Source organism: Condylostylus longicornis, unplaced genomic scaffold, assembly GCF_029603195.1.
Source record: "Condylostylus longicornis isolate FDR11 unplaced genomic scaffold, ASM2960319v2 ptg000048l, whole genome shotgun sequence".
Taxonomy (NCBI): Eukaryota; Metazoa; Arthropoda; class Insecta; order Diptera; family Dolichopodidae; genus Condylostylus; species Condylostylus longicornis.
The window spans coordinates 13,075,805-13,098,636 of NW_026578017.1; the positions used below are offsets into that span (position 1 = coordinate 13,075,805).

Sequence of the window (22,832 nt, forward strand, 5' to 3'; positions counted from 1 at the left end):
ATGAAAAATGTAAATAATAATTTTACAACTATATTTAAAAAAAAAAACATTTAACAGAAGCTAGTAAAAATTTTCACATTAAATATTGTAAACAAAAACCAATTGATAAATGCTGCGATAAATTGATTAAATATGCAAATATTTACTTTGTTAATTAAAAAATACGAATAAATAGTATTGAGTAATTCAATAAATTTACATAGTTACAAAAATCACACATATTTACTAACTATGTGTAAAATAATATAAAAAACAAAAAAAAACTCATTTGCATTGCAAAGTTTTGTATATTTTGGAATATTTTAGAAAATTATTTATACTAGATTTTATTATCTTAACGTAGAAGAAAAAAATTTTATATCTAATGAAAATTCTATTTCTCAAAATTGGTTATTCTTTACATTTTTAATCAAAGATTGATTTTATAAGTCAAAGATTTCATTATACAGATATCTTCCAATGTCATAGATAAAGCCATAGGCATTAAAATTAATAAATACTTATATATAACAATCAAAACATAGAGGGGTCTAGAGTGGGGGAGGGGTCGAAAAATTTTGTCGTGCTCATGCAATTTAATTTTATATATCAACATAATATACAACACGTATATTTAAAAATACAGCCTAAGTACTTATATTTAATGTTTTAAAATAAATTTCGGAAGTCCATAAATATTTGACTCACAAAAAAATAAACAAGCTTAAAGAATATTTAAGTTATAACATGATTGACGTAAATCGTATAACATTCTAACTATGTGTATAACATAAAATAGATTCAAAAAATACAAAATAAAATTTTTAGCAATAAAATTTTGATTTAAAAATCATAATGATAAGTATCCAATTGGTTTTTCCCATATTTAACTGAATTAATATAACAAATTTTGAATATATAGGAAGTAAGCATAAAATATTGAAGACGCAGATATAATACCCATATACAAAAATTATAATGATTGCCAAAATAGTAATTGGCTTGGCACTATACCAAACAGAAATTTGCTAAATTTTTTTTTTTATTTAATTTTGTTCGTTTATTAAAAATTTGCTATACTTATTTATTTATTGTGATTTTGTCATTTTTATTGAATTAAATATCTATTTAATTTTATATAAAAAATGCGTATATACCCGCCTCGCATACCATATTTAAATTATATAATATATGTAAATTATTATTTTACATATTGAATATAATTTGATATTTAGTCATACAAACATACTTTTATTGATTTAACATGCAAATTTATATTACAAGTGTGTACGTACGTATAACGTACATATATAGTTATGTTTTATTCATAGTTATACAAATATATGTATTCATACTTATGTTTTTCAAATGAATCATAATTTTAAAATTATACCCAGCAGCAGAACGACAACAAGATAGAAATATTTTTTTTCCGCTTTGACTAATTTAAATAATGCTATAATAAGTACATGTACGCAAGTATGTGCATTAAATATGGAAATTACTAATACGTAAAATATAGGGAAATTTTCCAAAAATAAAATCGGTTTTTTGTCTTTCATTAGAATTTTATTTAAATAATAATACAACAAGAAAAAAAATAAAGGTACGATAGTCATTGGTCACCAAATTTGTTACAAATTGACTAAACCGTATTTGTTAATCATATATCGTTAAATTGAAATATCGTAAATTGATATCACAAAAATTTATTCTGTTGTAAATAATTTGCAATAGAATTTTAGCAAGAACTTTATCTTTTATTAATACGATTATTAAATGTAATTGCTAGGATTTTATAGTAGTTATACATATTAGTACTCAAGTACTAGTTTCAGTAATTCTTTCGAACAAGTGGTTTTACCCATAATAGAAACATTCAAAAAGAAGTATTCAAAGAAAAGTATTTAAAAAGAACAGTATCCAAATTTCTAACTGAGCTAGTGATTTTTCTTTTGCTAGTTGTAGGTAAATTAGTTTACTAAACAAAATGATTCAGATTCGATCAAATTGGAACAATGATTCGGAAGTTTTTTCTCATCTTCAAAATTTGTTAAATAGGTATTCTACTTAATTGTCATAAAACCTTTATGGCCATTTTTTCAATAAAAAAAAGCGGAAGAAATTTATTAAATTTTTTCTATTTGTATATGGTTATGTAGGCATATGAGCTTTCAACACAAAAAATTTACTGACATTCGTTTACGCTTAAATTTGGTATTTACATTTACATAGTATGCGTGTGTACATATATATATATATATATTTATGAATATATTTAAGAAAATATTCGATTGATCGAGTATAAAGGTACTAATGAATATTGCTTTTGAATGTATCAAAAAACTGAGATGGTCAACTGAGTTTAAATTTTTTTTCTATTGAAAATTTTCTCTCTATAATTTTTCAATAATATTTTGATTTACATTATTAAAAATAGCATTCATCTTGAATAAACATATATACAAATGCATATTTATAAATACATTGTATTATTCACTATAAGAATTTCGTATAAAACTTGAAAATATAGCGGCTCTTTATGAATTTGTATTGAATACCGGTGAATATTTTATTAGAATGCATTGCTAATTTCTGTGCACATATCTATACTCAAATGAATATAAATTTTATACAAAAAAAACATGGCTTTTCATCGAAATATTTTTATTTATTAGTACAGCAGTATCTATGCATATGTCCAATTAGTCAAAATTTATATTGATTATTGTTAAGAAATACGCAAGGTTAAGGGCCTTTTTTTATTAAGTATATTTTATTTCCATTCATAAAAAGACAACAGAAATTATTAAATAATTCATGGTATCTCAGATTTTAAAAAAAATAAAAAGCTACATGAAACAAGCTCAGTTACACATGTTTTATTACAGACTTTAAACAGACGTGTATTTGCATACAATTCAGCAGATATGCTTATATCGTGTTTGAAGGTATGCTCAACTATTTGAGAAAAAAAAATTAAAAAAATATTTATAAGAAGCTCACATGTTAAATAACAGAATAAATTGTTTAAAAAAGAATAACAAGCAAGGAACAATAAAATTAATAAAAACAAGCAAATGAATAATCCAAACAAATTAATGACAGACACAAAATTTACGTCAAAACTATTTTTGACACAACCTTGTCATTTTTGTTTTCAAAAAAAAATACCCAAAGAGTTTCGATCTTTTATTAATTGTGTTGTAAATTAATATAATAAATCTGATTTTCTAATATTTTTACTTTATTATTTTTTATATAATTGTAGTAATAACAAATTTTATTGATTTTTACACACGCATATACATATTTGTATTAATTTTCATTAAATATTGCACTCTCTTACTCTTTTAATATTTTTTTTTGTCGGCTAAATTTCAAGTTTATTAATTTTTTTTTCTGTATATTTTATTTTGACAGTTTTAATCAAATATTTTCTTAACGGGTATATTTAAATATTAGTGCGAGAAAAATAAAACAAGAGTATAGCGGATTTTCTCTTTAATTTTTATAAACAAGTTTGATTGAACAAAATGAGAAAAACTATTAATTTAATTAAATTAGAAATAAAAACAAGAAAATTTTATGCATACATTCATGTTTCTTGTTGCAACACTATATTTTACATTGATGTAAGTTCAAATTAAATTTTTAAACCTGTTATACAAGAATTTAATAAGAATTCAAAAGAAATTTGATGACAATAAAATTTAGAATAAGGTGTCAAAAATTAAGTTGCAATTAAACAGTAAATTATGGTCAGCTTTTCCCATAATAAATTGGGTACTACAAGAACTACACAGTACAGTATACTTGAAAACTACAACTACATAGTTTAACTATTAGATTGAAGGTTAATATTTGAAATTAAATTTTCAATTTCAATTGCTTTGGACAACTTTAATTAGTTTGCTATTTAATTAATAGTATGTATACATTAATACGTATATGAACAAATAACTATCAGTACAAGATCAAGTGAACGAAATATTTTAATAAAATAATGAATAAATCTTATATGAATAAAAACTTAATTACAATATTAAAATAGACTATAATTTAAAAATTTTTAATTGATTTTAATAAAAATACCCAATATTTATTATAAAATTTAATGTTTATATGTTATATTATTTTAATTAAAATAATATTGTTATTCAAATATTGATTAAGTACTTTAAATTAAAAATACCATGTTTATTGTGCTATTTCAATAATAATTTCAAATATCAAGCATGTTATTTTAAATAATGTAAGCAATTATTTTTTTAATTATTACTTTATTATTTTTTACACAACGTTTTAAATATTTTAATGTTTATTTTTATTTTACATAATTTAATGTTAAATTTTTAAATTTTCTGTTTGAAAAATTTACACTAATTACTAACTATAATAGTAATTGTAGATTATTATTTAATCGTATATGTATAAGTATTATTATTATTAATTATTATAAATATATTCATTGATTTTCAATTATCTAATTATATATTAATTAACCCTCAACTCTGTTTATAATTTGTTTTATTTTTGTAATTCTTTTTACGGCCTTTTTATAAAAATATCCCAATATGTACCGAATTGTTTTCCTCTTTTATGCTTATAATCTTTGTGCCGCCTTATAATCCTTTAGGTACTTAATTATATTTATTATTTCAAGGAGTCATTAACTAAAGTAGGCGACAAATTTTTGTAATCAATGTGTATTATTGTATGATAGTAACGCTTTTTAAAAAAGTTCTAAAATAAATAAAATTAAGATAAATCTTAATGGCAATAGTGAGTGTAACACGCTCATATAGTCAGTTTTAGTAATTTTACAGCAAAATATAGCACAAAAAATATAGTAAAGAAACAATAACAAATAAAATAAATCTTAATATATTTGTAATCTACAGGCACTTTATCGTCAAGTACAAGAATAATATTCGTTTGTGAGTTAATAAGGAAATAAAAAAAACATAGTGCAACCAGTCTTTAGCTTAAAAATTAATTTAATTTTGAAATGCAAATCTATCAACTTAACATATTAAGCACAAAGCTGAAAGTAGGAATGAATGTTTGCACTTAAAAGTGTTACCAGATTCTAGTTTTTTCGTATAATAGTCACAAAATACTACAGAATCCATAATTGATATTTTATATGTGCCATATAAAGCTAATCGAAATTCTCCTTTTCAATTCATGTTTATAGAGACTACTTTGTCCGCAGGAAATCATCTAATGTGAATAATTGTATACATTTCTATAAGCAATTTAGTGAACCATCAAAGAATTCTTAATTTTAGAAAATCGTTTAATCATAATTCCTGTAACACTAACCACAATTATTCAATTCAACTTACTAGCTGCATGATGTAAAGAGAAAAATTCGGATATTTTGGCAACAATGTCAAGTATACTTGTACTAGTTGAAAAATTTTTATACTTAAAACATAAAATGTAGTAATTACCATACTTTATAAATTAGTTGTCAATTAAATTTAAATAAGAGGATAAGAGAGAGACAATAACTTTGTTTTTTTTTATATTTGTCTCGTATAATGGTTTATCCTGGCGTTTATTTCTTGTCATGTTAAAGTAATTTATCTATATAACTACAACAAATGTACATGTTTAGATATAGTAAAAGAAAAAAATAATTATTTTTTTATATATGTATACTTATAGATAATGAAATGCAGCATTCTTAATTGAATGAAAAATTCTAATACAGAGTGTGCAGTATATATTTAAAAAGAACAGTCAAAAAGAAATATTATTATGTATTAGTGTAAAACATATGATTGCCTATAAAAAATTCTAATAAGGGGACGTAAATTGTACACCTATATTTGAAAATAATTATGCAGAAAAATATAAGGTCTATATTATGGAGAAGTACGTTCTCGGATATCAAGCAATTTTTTATAGTATACAATAAAATAGGGGAGGGTAATAAAATACATATGAAATATTTGCTATATTTTTTTAGAAAACACACACTTTGATTCCCTGAACAAATTAGTCACTCATTTTATTTTAAATAAAATTTCACTTTTTAACTGAACACACTCTGCTTTAAAGTCTTTAAAAAATGTAAAATAAAAATAATAATATTCTGATAATTAATTTAGATAACTAACCAATTAATTTGTCACTTTAATCATTAAAATTGCTTTTTAATTTATGCAAAAAAGGAAATGAAAAAAAAAGGAGTATTTATTTAAAAAATATTTCTAAAGAAATTCATATTACAGTTTTCTCCCCCCTTTTGGTTTTAATATTAAAAAATGTGTATATAAGTAGTATGAATAAATTAAATGAAGTGGCGCGGTAGGAAAAATTCTAAATTTATTACAATACTTATCAATGCAGTAGTTAACTGTAAGAATTTATTCTTTATATGCGAAATAAAAATGTTTAATTTTTCCAAAATTCTGACCCTTTTCAATTAAAATTATAATTTCATATTTTGAATAATTAATTAATTTCTTTACCATATTTTATAAAATCAAGTTTATATTGAATTAAAATTAAGAATGAAAAACAAATTAACAAAAAAAAATTTTAATTTTAATGGCAGTTTTTCTGTCACTAAATAAATTTATGTGTTATGCATTGTATATATTTTTAATCTAACAAATTAATTATTATTAATAATTTTGTTATAATTTATTATAAAAATTTTTATTTTATAATTAAAATACATATTGCCTACTTGAATAATTTAATACAAATTACTTAAATATTTTTTGTAATTTATTCATTTTTTATACAGATTATTAGAAAATAAATATATGTATTCATATAGTGATAATTATAACATTCACCGTCACATTATAAATTAAATTTTAATGTTAAATAATTATTATAAGTGATTTAATGATAATAACAAGATAATTAATAAGAGCACTTGTGCATTGGTATTTAAATTTGTTTTTTTACATGAAAATGAAAAATAATCGCGTTTTAATCCATTCCTAATACTTGATTAAAGTTTCAATTATTATCAGAAAGAACCTAGAACGTAAACTGAAGAAATTTAAATTTAAATAATTATTGGGTAAAATGTTGAATAAAAAAAATTTTTCAAAATGGACGTATTTAATGTTAAAAACTAAAGATTAAAGCGAGAAACTCTTTTAAAAAAATTCATTAATATTTTAATATTTTGCCGAAATTATACATTTAAACAGAAGTTTTTTATTAGTTTATACATACTTAGTAGTCTTTGAATTATTTCATTAATTTTTAAATTAATATTATGATACGCAAATAAAAACTATGAGTAATAATATGCTAAATCAAATAAGTTAGTACGTAGTATGAAAAATTTTTAATTTAATTTTTAATAAATTAATAATAAATTCAGAAAATTTATTAGAATTTTATTTATTAAAACGAATATATTAAAAAACAAAAAATAATAATAAGTTTGATAAAGTTTAGTTTTTAATTTACGTTCTATTTAATTTTTTATTAAGCATTAGATTATCATTATTAATAGATCAATTTGTATAAGTACTTATTGAATTTTAAAAATTTTTATTACTTGTTTTTAACCTCTCCCTTTTTTTTAATACGAAAAATTAAGATTAATAAAGCTAAAATTTTCAATAAATTATTAAATTCGTAAAATTTTTCAGAAATAATAACAATTAAATATAATAAGTAATACGAGTATAAGCTTTTCATACAAGATATTTGTCCTGTTGCTAAGAATTTTCGGAATATTATGAATTATTCAAGTTCTAAAAATACAATAGCAATTTATTATAAATATTATTTTATTTTATTGAAATATTTATTGTATTAATATAAAATTACTTAAACATTGAAAAGAAAGTATATTAATTTTATTTGTATCTTAAAAGTATCTTTTTTTAAACATTCCAATAATTTTAAAAAAATTAAAAAATTTTATGTTTTACTTAAAATATTTTTATTTAATTCAGTTTGTTTCACATACACAATTTGTGAATATTTAACAATTAAGTATTTAGAAAATTTTATTGTTTAAATAACTTGAATTAATTTCCATTAAATTTAAAAATGTATAGTAGTAAATTTGGCTTCATACAAAATAAGTAAAACGACTGATTAAATAATAATTGATTTAATATGAAAACTAAAATTTCAAATATTTTTTAAAAGAAAAAAACTATATTTATTAAGAAACGCATGTACCTGGAAAAGTTCAATTTATTGAAATACAATTAATTTATATGAATAATAAAATATTAATTTTTTAAACTGCTTACGAAAATTTCCAATATTTTGAACTACCCCAGATTTAATAGATTATTTAATGTGCTTACAGAATATAAAAAATGTTTACTACTTAGTAGCTACTTATATAGAAAAATTTGTATACTAAACCGAATATGAATTACAGAATATGTAGAAGAAAAGTAAATTCTTACGAAATGCTTACAAGATCATTAACTTTGCAAGTATTTTTGACAAGAATAAATTATGAGGTCATAAAAATTTTTAAGTAATATTTTATATTATGCTTAATTTAATAAGGATTAAATTAAGCATATAGAATTGTAAAAAATTTTGATTATCGGAACTTCTATTCATACTTAATGAAGTGCGATCATTCAAAATTTTATTCTCAGAAAATAAAATATTTAAAATAACTTTTTGTGCCTTATAAGCACTAACATTATACCTATTTTCATATCAACTTGCAGTCAATTAAACCAAATAAGTCTTACACGAATACTGTATCAAAATATCCCTTATTATTACCCATTTTTTATTATTACCCAAGTAAGGATTTAAAATATATTTTAAATGAAATTTATTATAAAATAAAATTGGCAATAAATTATAGTAATAAAAATAAATAAAAAAAAATTACTTTCTCAAATATCCATTTAATTCCGGTAATGTATTCCTATAAAATTCCAGTAATTTCTATACAACAAGATGATTTTTTTAAGTGAAAAATTTCAAATCCTTTCAAATATTTTCCTTTTATATATTGTAAAATATAGTATGTTTATGTAATTATCCTTTGGTTAGATAAATATTTTATATAATAATTTCTTTTTAAAATTTTTAATTTATATTTTTGGCGTTTTATTTTAATCCTTTCGATTTTTTTAAAATCCGATTTTAGTTTAAAATTTTTGATCTCAATTTAACAATTTTATTTTCACTATTTGAGATGTGCTTCAATATTTTTTCTCACTTTAATCAAAATTTTTATTTTTTTTTATTATTATTTTTTTTAACAGGTTTTAATATTTTTTTATTTTTTTCTTATTTTTCTTATTTTTCAATATTTTATTTTTAATATTTATAATCTTATAAAAATTCCAATTTTATTGGAATTAAATTTTATTAAATTAAACTTTTAAAAATTTTTATTTTATCATGTTTTTTTTTCAAATTTTTCCCGCCAAAAAAATAATATATGAATTTTTTACAAAAAAAAAGAAACTTTTACCAAATATTAAAATAAAATAAATATATGATCTCCTTTCACATTTACTAAATAAAATATCAAGTTTAAATTAATTAATTAATATTAAAACTAGTCCCGAATTTGTTCATTAAAAGTAAATCACTAACGAATACGAATTTGAAACAAAAAATAAAAAAAATTTAGGTATAACTATATGAATAATATGAACGAATATGTGTGTATACTTTGGAATAAGAAAATTTTCAAAAAAATATCAAAAAACTGAGCTACTGTAAAAATTCAATTTCATTTAATTTGTATGTTTTTTTTTTTTTGTAATTTTTCCTTTAGTTAATTATAGTGTTGACTGATCAAACAGTAACAGTACGAAATAACTCCGAATTCATTAATGACAGTAGCATAAATGATCGAAAGGAAAAAAAATAAATAAATAACTGTTATACACAATATATGAAGGTATGCTATAACTTTTTATTTTTTGCGTTGTTTTCAGTTCTTTTTAATTTTTTTTCTTCTGTTTTATTTAATTTTTTTTTTTTTAATTCTTCTTTTCACTTTAGTTTGTCATTTTTTTCGCCTTTATTTTTTATTCAATTCTTTTATATCTTATTAACCATCATACCGTTTTCGTTCTTATCTTTCGTATATTTGTAAAAATGAAAGAAGAAGAAATACACGCCATATACGTAAGGTACGTAATTTACCAATATTTTTAATTCCGATTTTTTTCTATAAAAAAAAAATTTTTTTTTTTAAAATAGTACGAAAATATTTTGATTAAATTCGAAAAAAAAAATTTTTTAGCCGATAAACACTATGTAGTATAGATTGGTATGTAAGAAAATAAAAATAGAAAAACAAAACAAAACACAAAAATTCCCGACCTTGTTCCATCAACGTTATATGACAGACTAAATACAGGTAAGAAATATTGTATATCGCTTCAGGTAAATCTACACAATATATGAAGAAAAAACAAAACAATCAAAAAAACAAAAAAGAAAAAGAAAAAACAGTCAACAGTCAGTCAGTCAACAACAGTAAATTTCATATAAAAATTAAAAAATATATATATATAAAAAAATAATAAAAAAGAAAACAAAAACAAAAAAAAAGTAAAGTAAGCAAGAAGAAAATATTCAAAACAAAAAAGAGAGAAGTTCAAAAATGATAATAACAACAACAAAAACTGTATACACTACATATGTATATAAAATGTACATATGTACGTAAAGAAATAACATTAGTTTTCTGATCTTTTACTACGACCAAACACAAAACAGCAAACGCACTATTCGAAATATGTACAATAAAAATTAAATTCTCTTTTAAAATAGGGGTCCCTGTTATTATGTATAATATTATGTGAGTTATTTTTTATGAATAGATTTTGATTTTTAGTTTTTTTTTTGTACCTTTACGCCTAATACAATATAATTGACAAACTTCTCACAAATCATATATATTATGTATGTATATGTATACCTATTAAATTTTATATAAGAACTATGATAACACACATAGGTAAGGTAACCATAAAAATTGTACACATATGTGTACTGTATGGTATGCCGTAGTATAATTATTGCTGTAATAATAATATTGTCTAACATCAAGTAACAATTTATGGTGTAGATTTCAATATGAATATCTAATATGCCCATTCATTCTTATACGATCTCTTCGAAAATGTTATAATAACAAAATGTTATTTCTCATTTTTTTTTTGATAAAATTATAAAACCTACAGTACAACAACCATTCAGATAAATTAATTTCAGTAACAGAATAAAAATAGTAACAAAAAAACAAAACAAAACTGTAGAAAAGCTTTATTTCCTCTCTTTTTTTCAAATTTTGTTATTTTTTTTTCCTTCTTCTTATTATTAATTTTCGACAATGTTGCTATGTTAACTTTTGTGTCCAGTTTTTTTTTCTTCTCTTATTTTAAATTTAATTTTTAAGAACAAATGAGAGATAATTAATTCTTATAATTAGCATTGCTAAAAATGCATATACATATGTACTCTCAAGTGCTGAGGCAGTAATAAAGTTATCAAAGCAATTATTGCTTATATAAAATTATTTTTCTTAAACAATACCGTCACACATATAAATTTAATAGTATAAACTTTAATAGTTAAACTTTTCTTATCCTGTTGACATTATTAATTACTATTACATATATTGATCAGGCCTATGAAGTTCTACAAAAAATCAAGTTTCTATATAAAATTTTAAAAAATTATTTTATGATTTTCTGTTTTGAAAATAAAGTTAAGTCACACGAACGGTTTGTAAAGTAGCATTTTTTCTTTAACAAGTGAAAATACTGCTTTTAAAAATAATCCTACCAAAATATTTCAAAAATTGCATATATTTAGGATGAGGGGAAAAAAATTTAAAAATGCATTAACACAATGTTCAAATAAAATTGTTAATTGCGCCAGTTAAGAAAAACAACAATATTTTTTAATAGCATGGAGTTTACCGATAACTTTCTACGTTTATAGAAATTTAGGACAGCTTGCAGTTTCGGAAATTTAAGGTGCCAAAAATTCATATTTTACAAAATTTGTGATGCCAAACTTGAGAGAGAGTGGAGGTAGAAAAATGATTTCTTCTAAATTATTTATTAATATCTAAAACCTGCTGAAAATTCTATACAGACTTCTATATGTAGCCATTACGTATCTATAGTGTGGCGGCATTTAAAAAGTGTTGGTAATTTCGTTGGAATTAGTCAAAAAATGGCATTTTTAGGTAATTGACAGACTCTAGCCTTAAGGGGTGAATCAATTTTTGTGTATAAAAATTTAGCTTTCTATTGTCAAGGATATCCTATGTTTTGTAAAAGGCTTCACGAACGGACGGACGAATAAAAAGAAACTAATAAGCTCTTTTTTCAAGATTTTTTTTTTTTGGGAAAGTGCTATAAATGTCAGTATGAGTGAAGAAATAAATTAAGTCATTATTTTGGAAATGTCAATTATTAGTAAATGTAGCAAAAATTTAAAAAAAGAAAAACAGAAAATAAACGAAAAACCTTGATCTTTTTTTATTACGCTTTTTTTTATTAAAATGAAAGGATAAATTAAATATTTAGCTGTCAAAATTGATTAAATCTTATAATATGTGTGTAGGTTTTGATTTTTTTCTGTTATTTCAAGGATAAAATTACACAAAAAATGATCAGGGTAATCAAGAATTTATAAAATGTTTTATTAAAAATTTAGATTTTGTTAAAGATATCACAAAAAAAATATTTAATAAAGTTCAATATTTTTTCTCCTTGAATAAAAACTTCCCATTCTATTATTTTTTCGCATATTTTTAAATTTTTAAATCCTTTGAAATATTACAAATGATCACCGCATTCTCACTTATATTTCCCACATATTGTAAGTATATAAAATAAAGATTCAGTGTTCGAAAATTGTTTTATATATTAAATCAATTAAATGGATATGTACAAAACTCAAAATGGCAGACATTATCTCCGCGATCAATTTTTTCAATCTAATATCAATTTTACATTTTCCACTAGAAACCAATACATAAATAAGAAAAATCCTTCATTATTATTGTAAATTTCATTTAAGGGCTCAAGGCAATAATTATTCTAAGAACGATAAAATAAGATTTTATGGACAATGGAACATATTAAAAAAAGTAATTTTTAAAAATTTAATGTATAATTATAAAAAATCTGTTAGTTTCAAAAAAATATTTCCAAAATTTCCGATTTTACACGATGACCACCGAGGTACTTACATAATTCACGAATTTAGTTTTTAGAAATGAGAAGATTGAAAAATATACCAATATTTTAACCAAAAATAATGACACTCACCACACATATGACACAATAATAATAATAAATCGTAAGCAAGGAAATTTCACTGCATTTTCTTCCATAATTTATGTACACACGCAACGTATATTTTAATGAAATGTGCAATATAAAAGTATATTATATAAGTCTATTTACATATATGTATGTATACGTATACATACGAGATCACAAAATAATAATAACTTTTTAATAAGCTGCTGAAATTGAAATTGTAGATATTTTTTTGTTTATTAAACTCATTGTCGTTGCTGTTTCTATTGAGTTAATATTCTTACTGTTATAATCGTTGATTTTAATTATTTACTTGCATATATTATGTTTATACGTGCGTACATTTTAACGTGTAAAGGCAATTTAATAAATAAATGCGATTATTGCAAATGCAGCAATTTCTACTATAGCCAATTACAATAAAACCGTATTCATAACGAATAGAACAAAAATAAATAATTAGCTCCACCAAAATAGTAATCTATTAAATAAATAATTGATAAGCTATAGCAGATTCCCTTTTCGAATAGATGGATGAAACAAAACGGTATGCACACTTGATATGGCGATAATAAGTTTTAATTTTGTAAACTTTTTATTTTTTTCTTTTATTTTATTATAAATGGAGAAATTCCAACAGAGATAGAATACTTTTGAATTTGATTAATAGATGAACGGAAGAAAGAAATAGAAACATAATCCAAAAGAAAAGAAATTAAAAAAAAAAAATTTATATTTCGCTTCTCGTTTTTTGCTGGTACTATTGTTATAGCTGTTGTTGTTTTTTTATAGTATTAGACAACAGTACAGCATTTTAAATAAAAATTCAATTGTAGTATGTACGACCTCTGTAAATTATTTTTATTTACAGTAGTACTATGCTCTGTTTGTAATGCTATATTTATTTATTCATTTTCTCTTTCTCTCTCTCTCTCACTCTTTGTTCGTTTCTTTCTTCTTTTTTATTTTTCTTCTTAGTGATAATAATTGAAATTGTGGTGGTCTAATAATATACTATATGTTATGTAGAATGGTAGCTATAGTGTATACTACAAAATGATTAGCAATATTTAATTTTAAATTTAAATTATCTACATATATTTTTTATTTGTATATGAAAATAATAACAATAAAAAAATAAGAATTGACTTAATAGATTTGGTATAAAAGTAAATAAATTTGTAAAAAAATTATTTTATTCCAGGTATTCAGGTGTTTTAATTATATGTTATGAAAATACATACACATTTATGTATACAAGTATATTTAATGTAAGTATGCATATTGCATGGAAGTAAAAATTTTTTTATATGATTCTTAATTCATAATATTTGCAAACGTAATTATTTGCAGGGTATACACGGTAATGCCCAGATAAATGCACCCCACTTAACTGAACTAAGTTTTGAATTTAAAATGAATATAGAAAAAGTTTATATACGATTCGCTCTTAATTGATTTAACCATTGAAACCAGTCACCAGTCGGTTTATTGAGTTTATTGAGTTAAAGAAAATTCTGTCAATTGAATTCAGTAATAAGATTCAGTTCATTTATTTTATCAGGAACTATTATTCTGTACTGACACTAAAATAAAAATATTAAAGTAATTTACTGACTACTAAAAAGTATAATGTACTTTCGAAACATCTTTCTGGCATTTTAAAGTCAAAGTACTTGCTATTGTAATCTCAGATCATGTGATAAGAATTGTGAAAAAATTTCTATCCTCCCTTAAGTCACTTCGCCGATTTGTGATCGTGAAAAGTGCTAAGAGTTCTAAGTTAAAAGGAACCACTTCAGAACATAATAATGAGTTCGTAACAAAAAATAACAAATTAGAGGTGCTCCAAATTTTAAATTTATTCTCGTGTTCTCGAAGTTGTACAAAATATGTGCACTATACTTTAGTAAGTTCATCATCATAGTCCAATATTTCTTTAGTTCAGGAACTTTTATTAGCTTATAATTGCGAAAAGTAACATGCATTTAATATGCATTTATTTAAATATTTAGTGTAGCGTAGCCCAATATTTAGTGTAACAACGCGAAGTGGCATTAACAAACCATGTTAGTTTTCAGTAAAACACAAGAGCCCCTGGTTATAATACAATAGTATATTAGAGAGATGAGAAACATATTCCATTAAAAGTTTTAAAAACTGATGAGATGTAATAAAATTTTTCATTAAAACTTAAACATCAAATCAAATTCTGCTATTTTTGCAAAATGACGACCGCGCTTTGTTAATTTATTCTAAGAAACACAAACATTAGTACCTAAATAAGTTTTTAAAATTTATGTCCATTGCTTTGACACTGCATATTATTAAAATACATGATCATTTACATGTTCGCATTTAAATTTTAGAATTTTGAATATTTTCAATTTATTGTTTACGTATCGAGTTCTTATAAGTGTTAAATATATAAGAGCCAATAGCAGCAAATTGAGAAAAAGTTATCAATTTATTTACAATTTTTATATATTCATATAATTTTTTCGTACATATACACAAACCCATACATACACATTCATATTTCTTTTTAATACACCTATTTTCTTTTTTGTTTATTGTAAAATAAATATTGATAAAAAGAGAAAGAATTATAGTGATTTTCTATTTGTAAATTATTGGCAAATGGAGAAGAATAACGAAAGAAAAATTATTTTTTTTCTTATTTTTTATTTATTGCATTTTGACGAGAAAATTATTATGAATCAAATTTAATTGCTTGATTCTTACAATGCATTTATTCATTTTTTAATGTTTTAAACCTTTGTTTTTTCTTTAGAAATGGCGGATTTTACAGCAATACAACTATAAAATTAATATTAAAAATAAAAATGCATAATTAAAGAAAAATGCATTAACGTGTACGCGAACATAGCATTGAAAAATTAAAAATGAATGAATGAATGAATGAAAATTTTACAGAAATAAAAAAATGTTAATAACATAAGGTGGTTAGATTCTTGGTTTAAGCATTATAATTTATTCAAGGCATTAGATTTTTTAATTTTTTGTTATTGAAAGTTTGTAAAAATTTCATAAAGAACGACAGGTTTTTGTATATAAAGCTTACATTATTTTTATAATATCTAACTGTTGTACTTATATTTTGACTTGATTCAAGATAGATTTATTCAGATATTTCGATTTATGTATGTGTATTTGTAAAGAATTGAAAGACTTAGTGCTTCAATTGCATTATTAAAATGCTATGCGATTATTTAAATATTAATTGAAATTCACGTTGTTCAATTTTGCTTATGAATTTATTCAATAATAAAATAATAATTAATAAATAAATTAATTTAACTAAAAAAATTTGGGGCCATATTTTAAATTCGAGCCAAATAAGCTATATTGTAATTCTGTGATATTAAGTAGTTTAGGTGTGTTATAAAATTTAAAAACTTTTCGAAATATGTATGTAATTGCGAGTATGTAATTTTAAATATGTTAACAACATCACGTATCGGAGTTGTATTGTTAAATGGAAAGCAAAATTGAATTCCAAAATGAATTACTAAATAAGTATATTGGTTGGAAATTGGAAGGAACCGATTTCAAAGACAAAGTATTAAAGAATCATAAATAAGGATCATTCCATAATAAATTCTTCATATGCCTAAATGAGAATATATTATAGGGAATAATTTATTTTTGCATAAAACTGACCTTTTGTTGGTATCTACTCTCAATTCTTTATTATTAGTACTACTGATCATATATGTATTTAGATGAAATTATTATTCGAAATTAAAATTTCTGTGGAATTCTATGTACCATTTTATAAAATGCTGATATTATTGTACAATACACTCGCAATACCGAAACATTATCTTTTTTTGATCTAATTTAATTCTAATAATCGTGCTATATATATTTTCTAACAGTACATTCTTATTAAACTACAATTGCTGTTATTTACACAAAAGTACAAAAGTTTTACATTTAACAGATTTTTGTAACATTAAATTACACCTATATACGCTAACATAGTACTCTGTTAAATAAACAAAACAAAAAAGGTATATAAAAGAATTTATGTACAAACATTAACAAAATTAAATAAAATTCTTACCTTTTGACTTCTTCCTCCGGGATCTTTACGTAAATCCTCTGGTTCACGTTTAATATTAATTGATTGCACATTATGTTGTTGCTGTTGATTATTATGCTGTGAATGATGTTGTTGTTGTGAATGATCTGTAACAACAACAGTACCATTAGCAACAGCAGCTGCAACTATTGCTGGCGACACAGCTGCAATTGATGTAGTGGCTGTTGATATTGCTGCTTGTGTTGCTGCAGCTACACTTGCAGCCGATTGTTGTTGTGATGATGTTGATGGTGATGTAGATGGGTGTGAACCTAATAATAAACCTTGTATTTCATTTTGCGATAGGCCAGATACATCAAGAGGTGTGGTTTGTCCATTTAATTTTCCTGTAGTAGGGGTACTGTAAAATACAAAAAAAAATAATATTTTGTTTGAATAAAAAATGCAAAAGAAAATGCAAATAAAAATGTAATGTAAAATGTAATTGAAATAATACATATAAGAAGAATAATGTAAACACGTACATACATAAATATGAAATTTAGTGATAAAAATATTAAAGAAAATAATAATAATAAAATTTATTTTTATGAACAAAATGCAAATTAAAACATAAAGTGGCAACAATTATAACATGGTGTATTTTTTTGTTTTATAAGATTTCGTATATATGTAAATCGCTGTAAATGTTTACAGCGATTTGCATGTGTACGCGTATGCATGTGAAAATTATTAATGTAGTTGTTCAACTTTTTTTTTATTTTGTTGCTCGTTTTCCTTTGTTTTTCGTTCTTTTTATTGATATATGAATATTGATAAAAATATAAAAAATGCATATTGAATTTGTTTTTGTTTTAAATAGAGAAAAGATTTGCATGCGATGCATTTTAAATTGAGGTGAAATTGAAAAAAGAAAAATATTATGTACATAGAATTGCTACATGTACAAAAACAAGAATAATAAAAAATAAATTATTTTTACAGTTAATTACATTTCAATTTCTTTTAATTTTAAAATCTTTAAAATGTGATTATGAGATTTTCATGTAAAATTTTTATGATTTTTGTTTTTTTTTTCTTTATTTTTTTTGTAAAATTCTTGCAATGTGTTTTATTGCATTGCAGAATTTTTATATTTTTTTATGAATCCTTTATTTATCATAGTTTTGCATATTGGATCAGAACATGCATTGTAAATATACAGCATGCTTTAAACAATAAGAGTTACCAATTTCGTCAATAATGAATTTTTTTTACAAGTACATAACCGTGAAAATGCGAAAAATTTGTGGACCAGGATGATAAAATACAATATCAGAATTTATAATGTGGAAATGTAATTAATCGAGGATATTTAAAATTTTTTGGAAAAGTAACTTAACGGTTCGTGACAATATCTTTAGCTGCATAACTTAAGTGTGAAATTCCATTTAAAACAGGAAAGAAAATTTTGTTCTGAAATGAGTATAAATGAAAAAGACACGGGCGGAAAAATACAATGCATTTCTATTTGAAATTTTCTCATTGTAATCTTTGCGTTTATCCTATTGTATTTATGAGTAATTATTACGAATGCATAATTGCATTAAAAATTTTTTGGATTTATTTTTAATCGAAATTAATACATTTTGACGGAGAATGGATTTCATTTGAACGTGTGTTTGAAAATTAAATTCACAACTTATTCACAAGTAAACTTCAATTCCTGTATATGACAATAAATTGTCTGATTTCGAATTTTTACACAATTTTCCAATATACATAATAATCATTTTAACTATATAATACCTTCCATACTGGCAACTCTAATTATTTAAACTTTAAATTTTGTTGTACATTTTACCTATAACACATTGCTAATCGTAATATGTACATACAAAAAAAAAATCTCATTTCCAAAAACAAAAAGATAGAACAAACCCGAAATAAATATTAAAAACAAATCAGACACAAAAAAAAAAAAAATAAATAAAATTCATGTATTTTATTTGATAGGCTTGCAAAGTTGCAATTTACTATTACGTTGCATGCATACTTGAATGCACTTGACATTAACGTTCATACAAAAATATTAAAATAAAATAAAAAAAACTATATAGAAATAGACAAGCAAGCTGGTAATGCAATATTACTGTAAAAGGATAATAAAAACAAGAACAAAAAAAAAAATAAAACTAAAAACAGTTTTCACCGTTTTTCGTTTTTTTTTCTTTCAATCTTCTCGTACATATTTTATTTATAACATTTTCACATTGATATACAAAAATTAACAGTACTAATCCTGAACCGGTACAAAAGTATATAAAAAGAAAAAAAAATAAATGTGTAAAACAAATACAAGAAAAAGAAGAATGAAACAGAAACGAAAAAAAGGAAAACAAGTTTTTCACCTATTGCAATTTTTTTTGTTTTGTTTTTGTTTTCCTTACTCATAAATTTTGTGTGTTTAGTGTTTTTATTCTCTGTTTCACTCCACTATGTTCGGTTCGTTTAAATTAATATAATTATTCGAACATATTCATACACACATACACGCAGGCATACACATACACTTTAAATTTGATTAAAAACGAAGACTATGATATTTTAAGATTCGCCTTAAATTACATGTTGAAAATTTTATATGGTTCGTTCAATTGCATTTTTTATATGCATGCATTCATACTACTTATACATACAATGAGATGAACGAGAATGATAACGCGATAATAAAATACTTTGATTTTAATAAGTAGATAAGCTATTGTTAATATTTATATGTACATGCGTACTTGTATAAGATTTAATAGTTGTAAAAGAAGTTTATGCACATATTTAATTTAAAAAGCATTTTAATTTATAAGATGACTTTATAAATAACGCTTCATATACATACATACGTATGTGACATGAATGTACTTACAAGCATAAAAATGTATTAAAAATAGGAACGTGCTGCTATAAATCGACAATCATTTGTTATAAAATAGTATTTAGAGTGGAATTTAAATATTATGGACGTACAACAATATGCCGTTGATTTTGGTTTTTGTAACAGTAAGTGTAGAAATGTTTGCGAAACAAAACAATGGCTATCCTGTAAAAATATTATTTCGCAAAAAAGAATGTTTGTTATGTAAAAATTTTACAGTGTATTTAATATATAACATGATTGTAATTTATCCAAATAGATACCCAAAATCTTAGTATTTGAAATAATTAGGAAATTATTACCAAAAGTTACGCATGTAATACAAGATTTATTTTTTGAAGATTTTAAAAAAGTCATATGTCAACTCCAAATCTTTTTTACTGATAAAATAATTGTGCTAGCTTTATTATTTCTTACTTTGTGTCAACATATTTCCCGGAAATGTTGAGAACAAATTTTTGATTTCGAAAATTGCATGCAAGACCTATTATATGGTTAGCGCTCTAAGATGAGAAGAGCATATAGTCCAAAAATTTGTTACAAATTATGGTTCACGTTTTTGTAATTTATAAAAATGCTCTCGGAACAGTGCAAGTATAATAGAAGGATACAATATATATGTTTAAAAGAATAAAAGAAAGTGTGTCTTACAAAATTTATAATACTTAAATCACTAACTTGGCATTAAAGATTTACTTTCGATGCAAACTATTAAAAACTTCGAGTATTTAAAAATTTTATCACATAAAAATATTAATTGTGAACTCGTATAATTTATAGCTCGTATAAAAAAATTATAACGAATTACATAAATAGCTGCATTTTTTACAATTGAAAGGTCATTTTTATTATTAATATTTTTATGTAAATATTTTTTTAATCCAAATTATTGCATCTCTGATACTTAATTCTTATATTTTTTATAAAATTCTGAAAAATTCTTCTAATTTAAATATTAAAATTCAACATTGTATAGTCATATTATGTAAATCATATTTTTTTTTGGAACTAAACTTTAATTTTTCTCGTACTTAATTTTATAATAATGAAAATTTCTTTCTTTTTTCAATTTTAATGCAAAATTACCCATATGCAGAAATTATTAAAATAATAAAAAAATCAAATCTATTTTATTTCTCATATTGTACATAGAAAACAGAGAATGAGAGAAAAACAACTAAAGATTTCATACTCGTACATAAAATCGTCTGTCAAGCAAGAGTCAAGTAAAACGAGCCAAAACACTTGCATTGGAACTCAATAATAATAAAAAAAAAAAACAAATAAATAAACAAATAACTATAATGTAAAAAAAAACAAAATAACTCAAAAAAGTAACTATAAAAAGAAAATTTAATAATAAAAAAAAAACTCTTTAATTTTTCGTGAGCAGCAAAGTGGCGCGTGCGGTTGTGGTTTACTTCTTTTATATTATTAAGAAAACGAAGAAAAAAAAAAGGCAAAACAAGAAACAATTTTTCTTCTATGGATGAATGATTGATTGAATTTTGTGATGATGAGGTTTTGGCATTGAGTTGAGTACGTTTTTTTTTTCTATCTATATAAAGGTATTTTTTGTTTCTATTATTGTGTGTTTTTGCTTTTCATCACTATACTCTTGTATACTATACTGTTACTGTTATTATTTCTTCTTATATTGTACACAATAGTATCATTATTACTGCTATGCTGCTTTTGCTTTTTTTTTGTAATTTTGTTGTTACGGTTAATATTTATATTTCTTTAATATATTTTTGGACTTTTATAGTAGATTTTAGTTTTTTTTTTCTTATTATGTATTATTTACTTTGCTCATTACTCTTAGAGCATCAATTTTGTCGGTTAATTTTGTTTGATTTTATAGACATATTTTATGTATTTTGGATTCATTTTTCTATACATACATATGTACTTTTTATTTATACATATTTATGCATGTATGAGATGTAAGCATAGTTAAAGCTTATTTATGAATTGATTTAAAATGCAATTCTGTCTTTGAGTAGTATGATACCTAGCCACAAACATACGTACATACATATATAAAATATGAATACAATCTTGGCTAGAGGAATTACTTGTAATATTAGAGAAATAAAAAAAAAATATGAGAGGGAAAAAATCAATATGCCTGTTACGCGTTAAAAACAACGGTGCTTTAGATGATTTTTTTAACTTGTTTGTTAATTTCCCATTTATGTTGTTGCCATTTTTGTTGCCGATTTTACTCTTTTTCTATTATTGTTTTTTCTTTTTTGTGTTGCATAGACATTTGCAATAAATTTAATATTATTTTTGTATTTTTTTTTTTCGTCTGTTCATTTCATGTCTCATGTCTCTTGAAAATGATTTTTTAAGTGTTTGTTTATTTGTTTTTAATGAGTTATATTGGTAATAAAGGTAGGCGCACAGTTATCTACCTTCTTTTTTTTTCCGATTTTTTTTCTTTTTTTAAATGTAGGTATTTTTAGTAGTACATAATGGTATATGGAATATAAGTTATACGGTTATTACTTTATATTAGTAGATGCATGCATATAGATTTTTTTTTTCGCTTATTAAAATATTAAATGACCAATTTTGAAAAATGTTTGAAAAT

The 22,832-nt window shown here is 22.5% G+C and overlaps 1 protein-coding gene across 2 annotated transcripts in view; it reads right to left on the reverse strand.

Moving 5' to 3' along the window:
- LOC129611180 (protein grainyhead) overlaps positions 1-22,832 on the reverse strand; it is a 249,900-nt gene that overhangs the window by 148,836 nt on the left and 78,232 nt on the right. For both annotated transcript variants that reach the window (XM_055524173.1, XM_055524174.1), the window contains exon 3: positions 17,344-17,722. In XM_055524173.1, the coding sequence (XP_055380148.1) occupies positions 17,344-17,722 (379 nt within the window). The remainder of the gene's footprint in view (positions 1-17,343; positions 17,723-22,832) is intronic.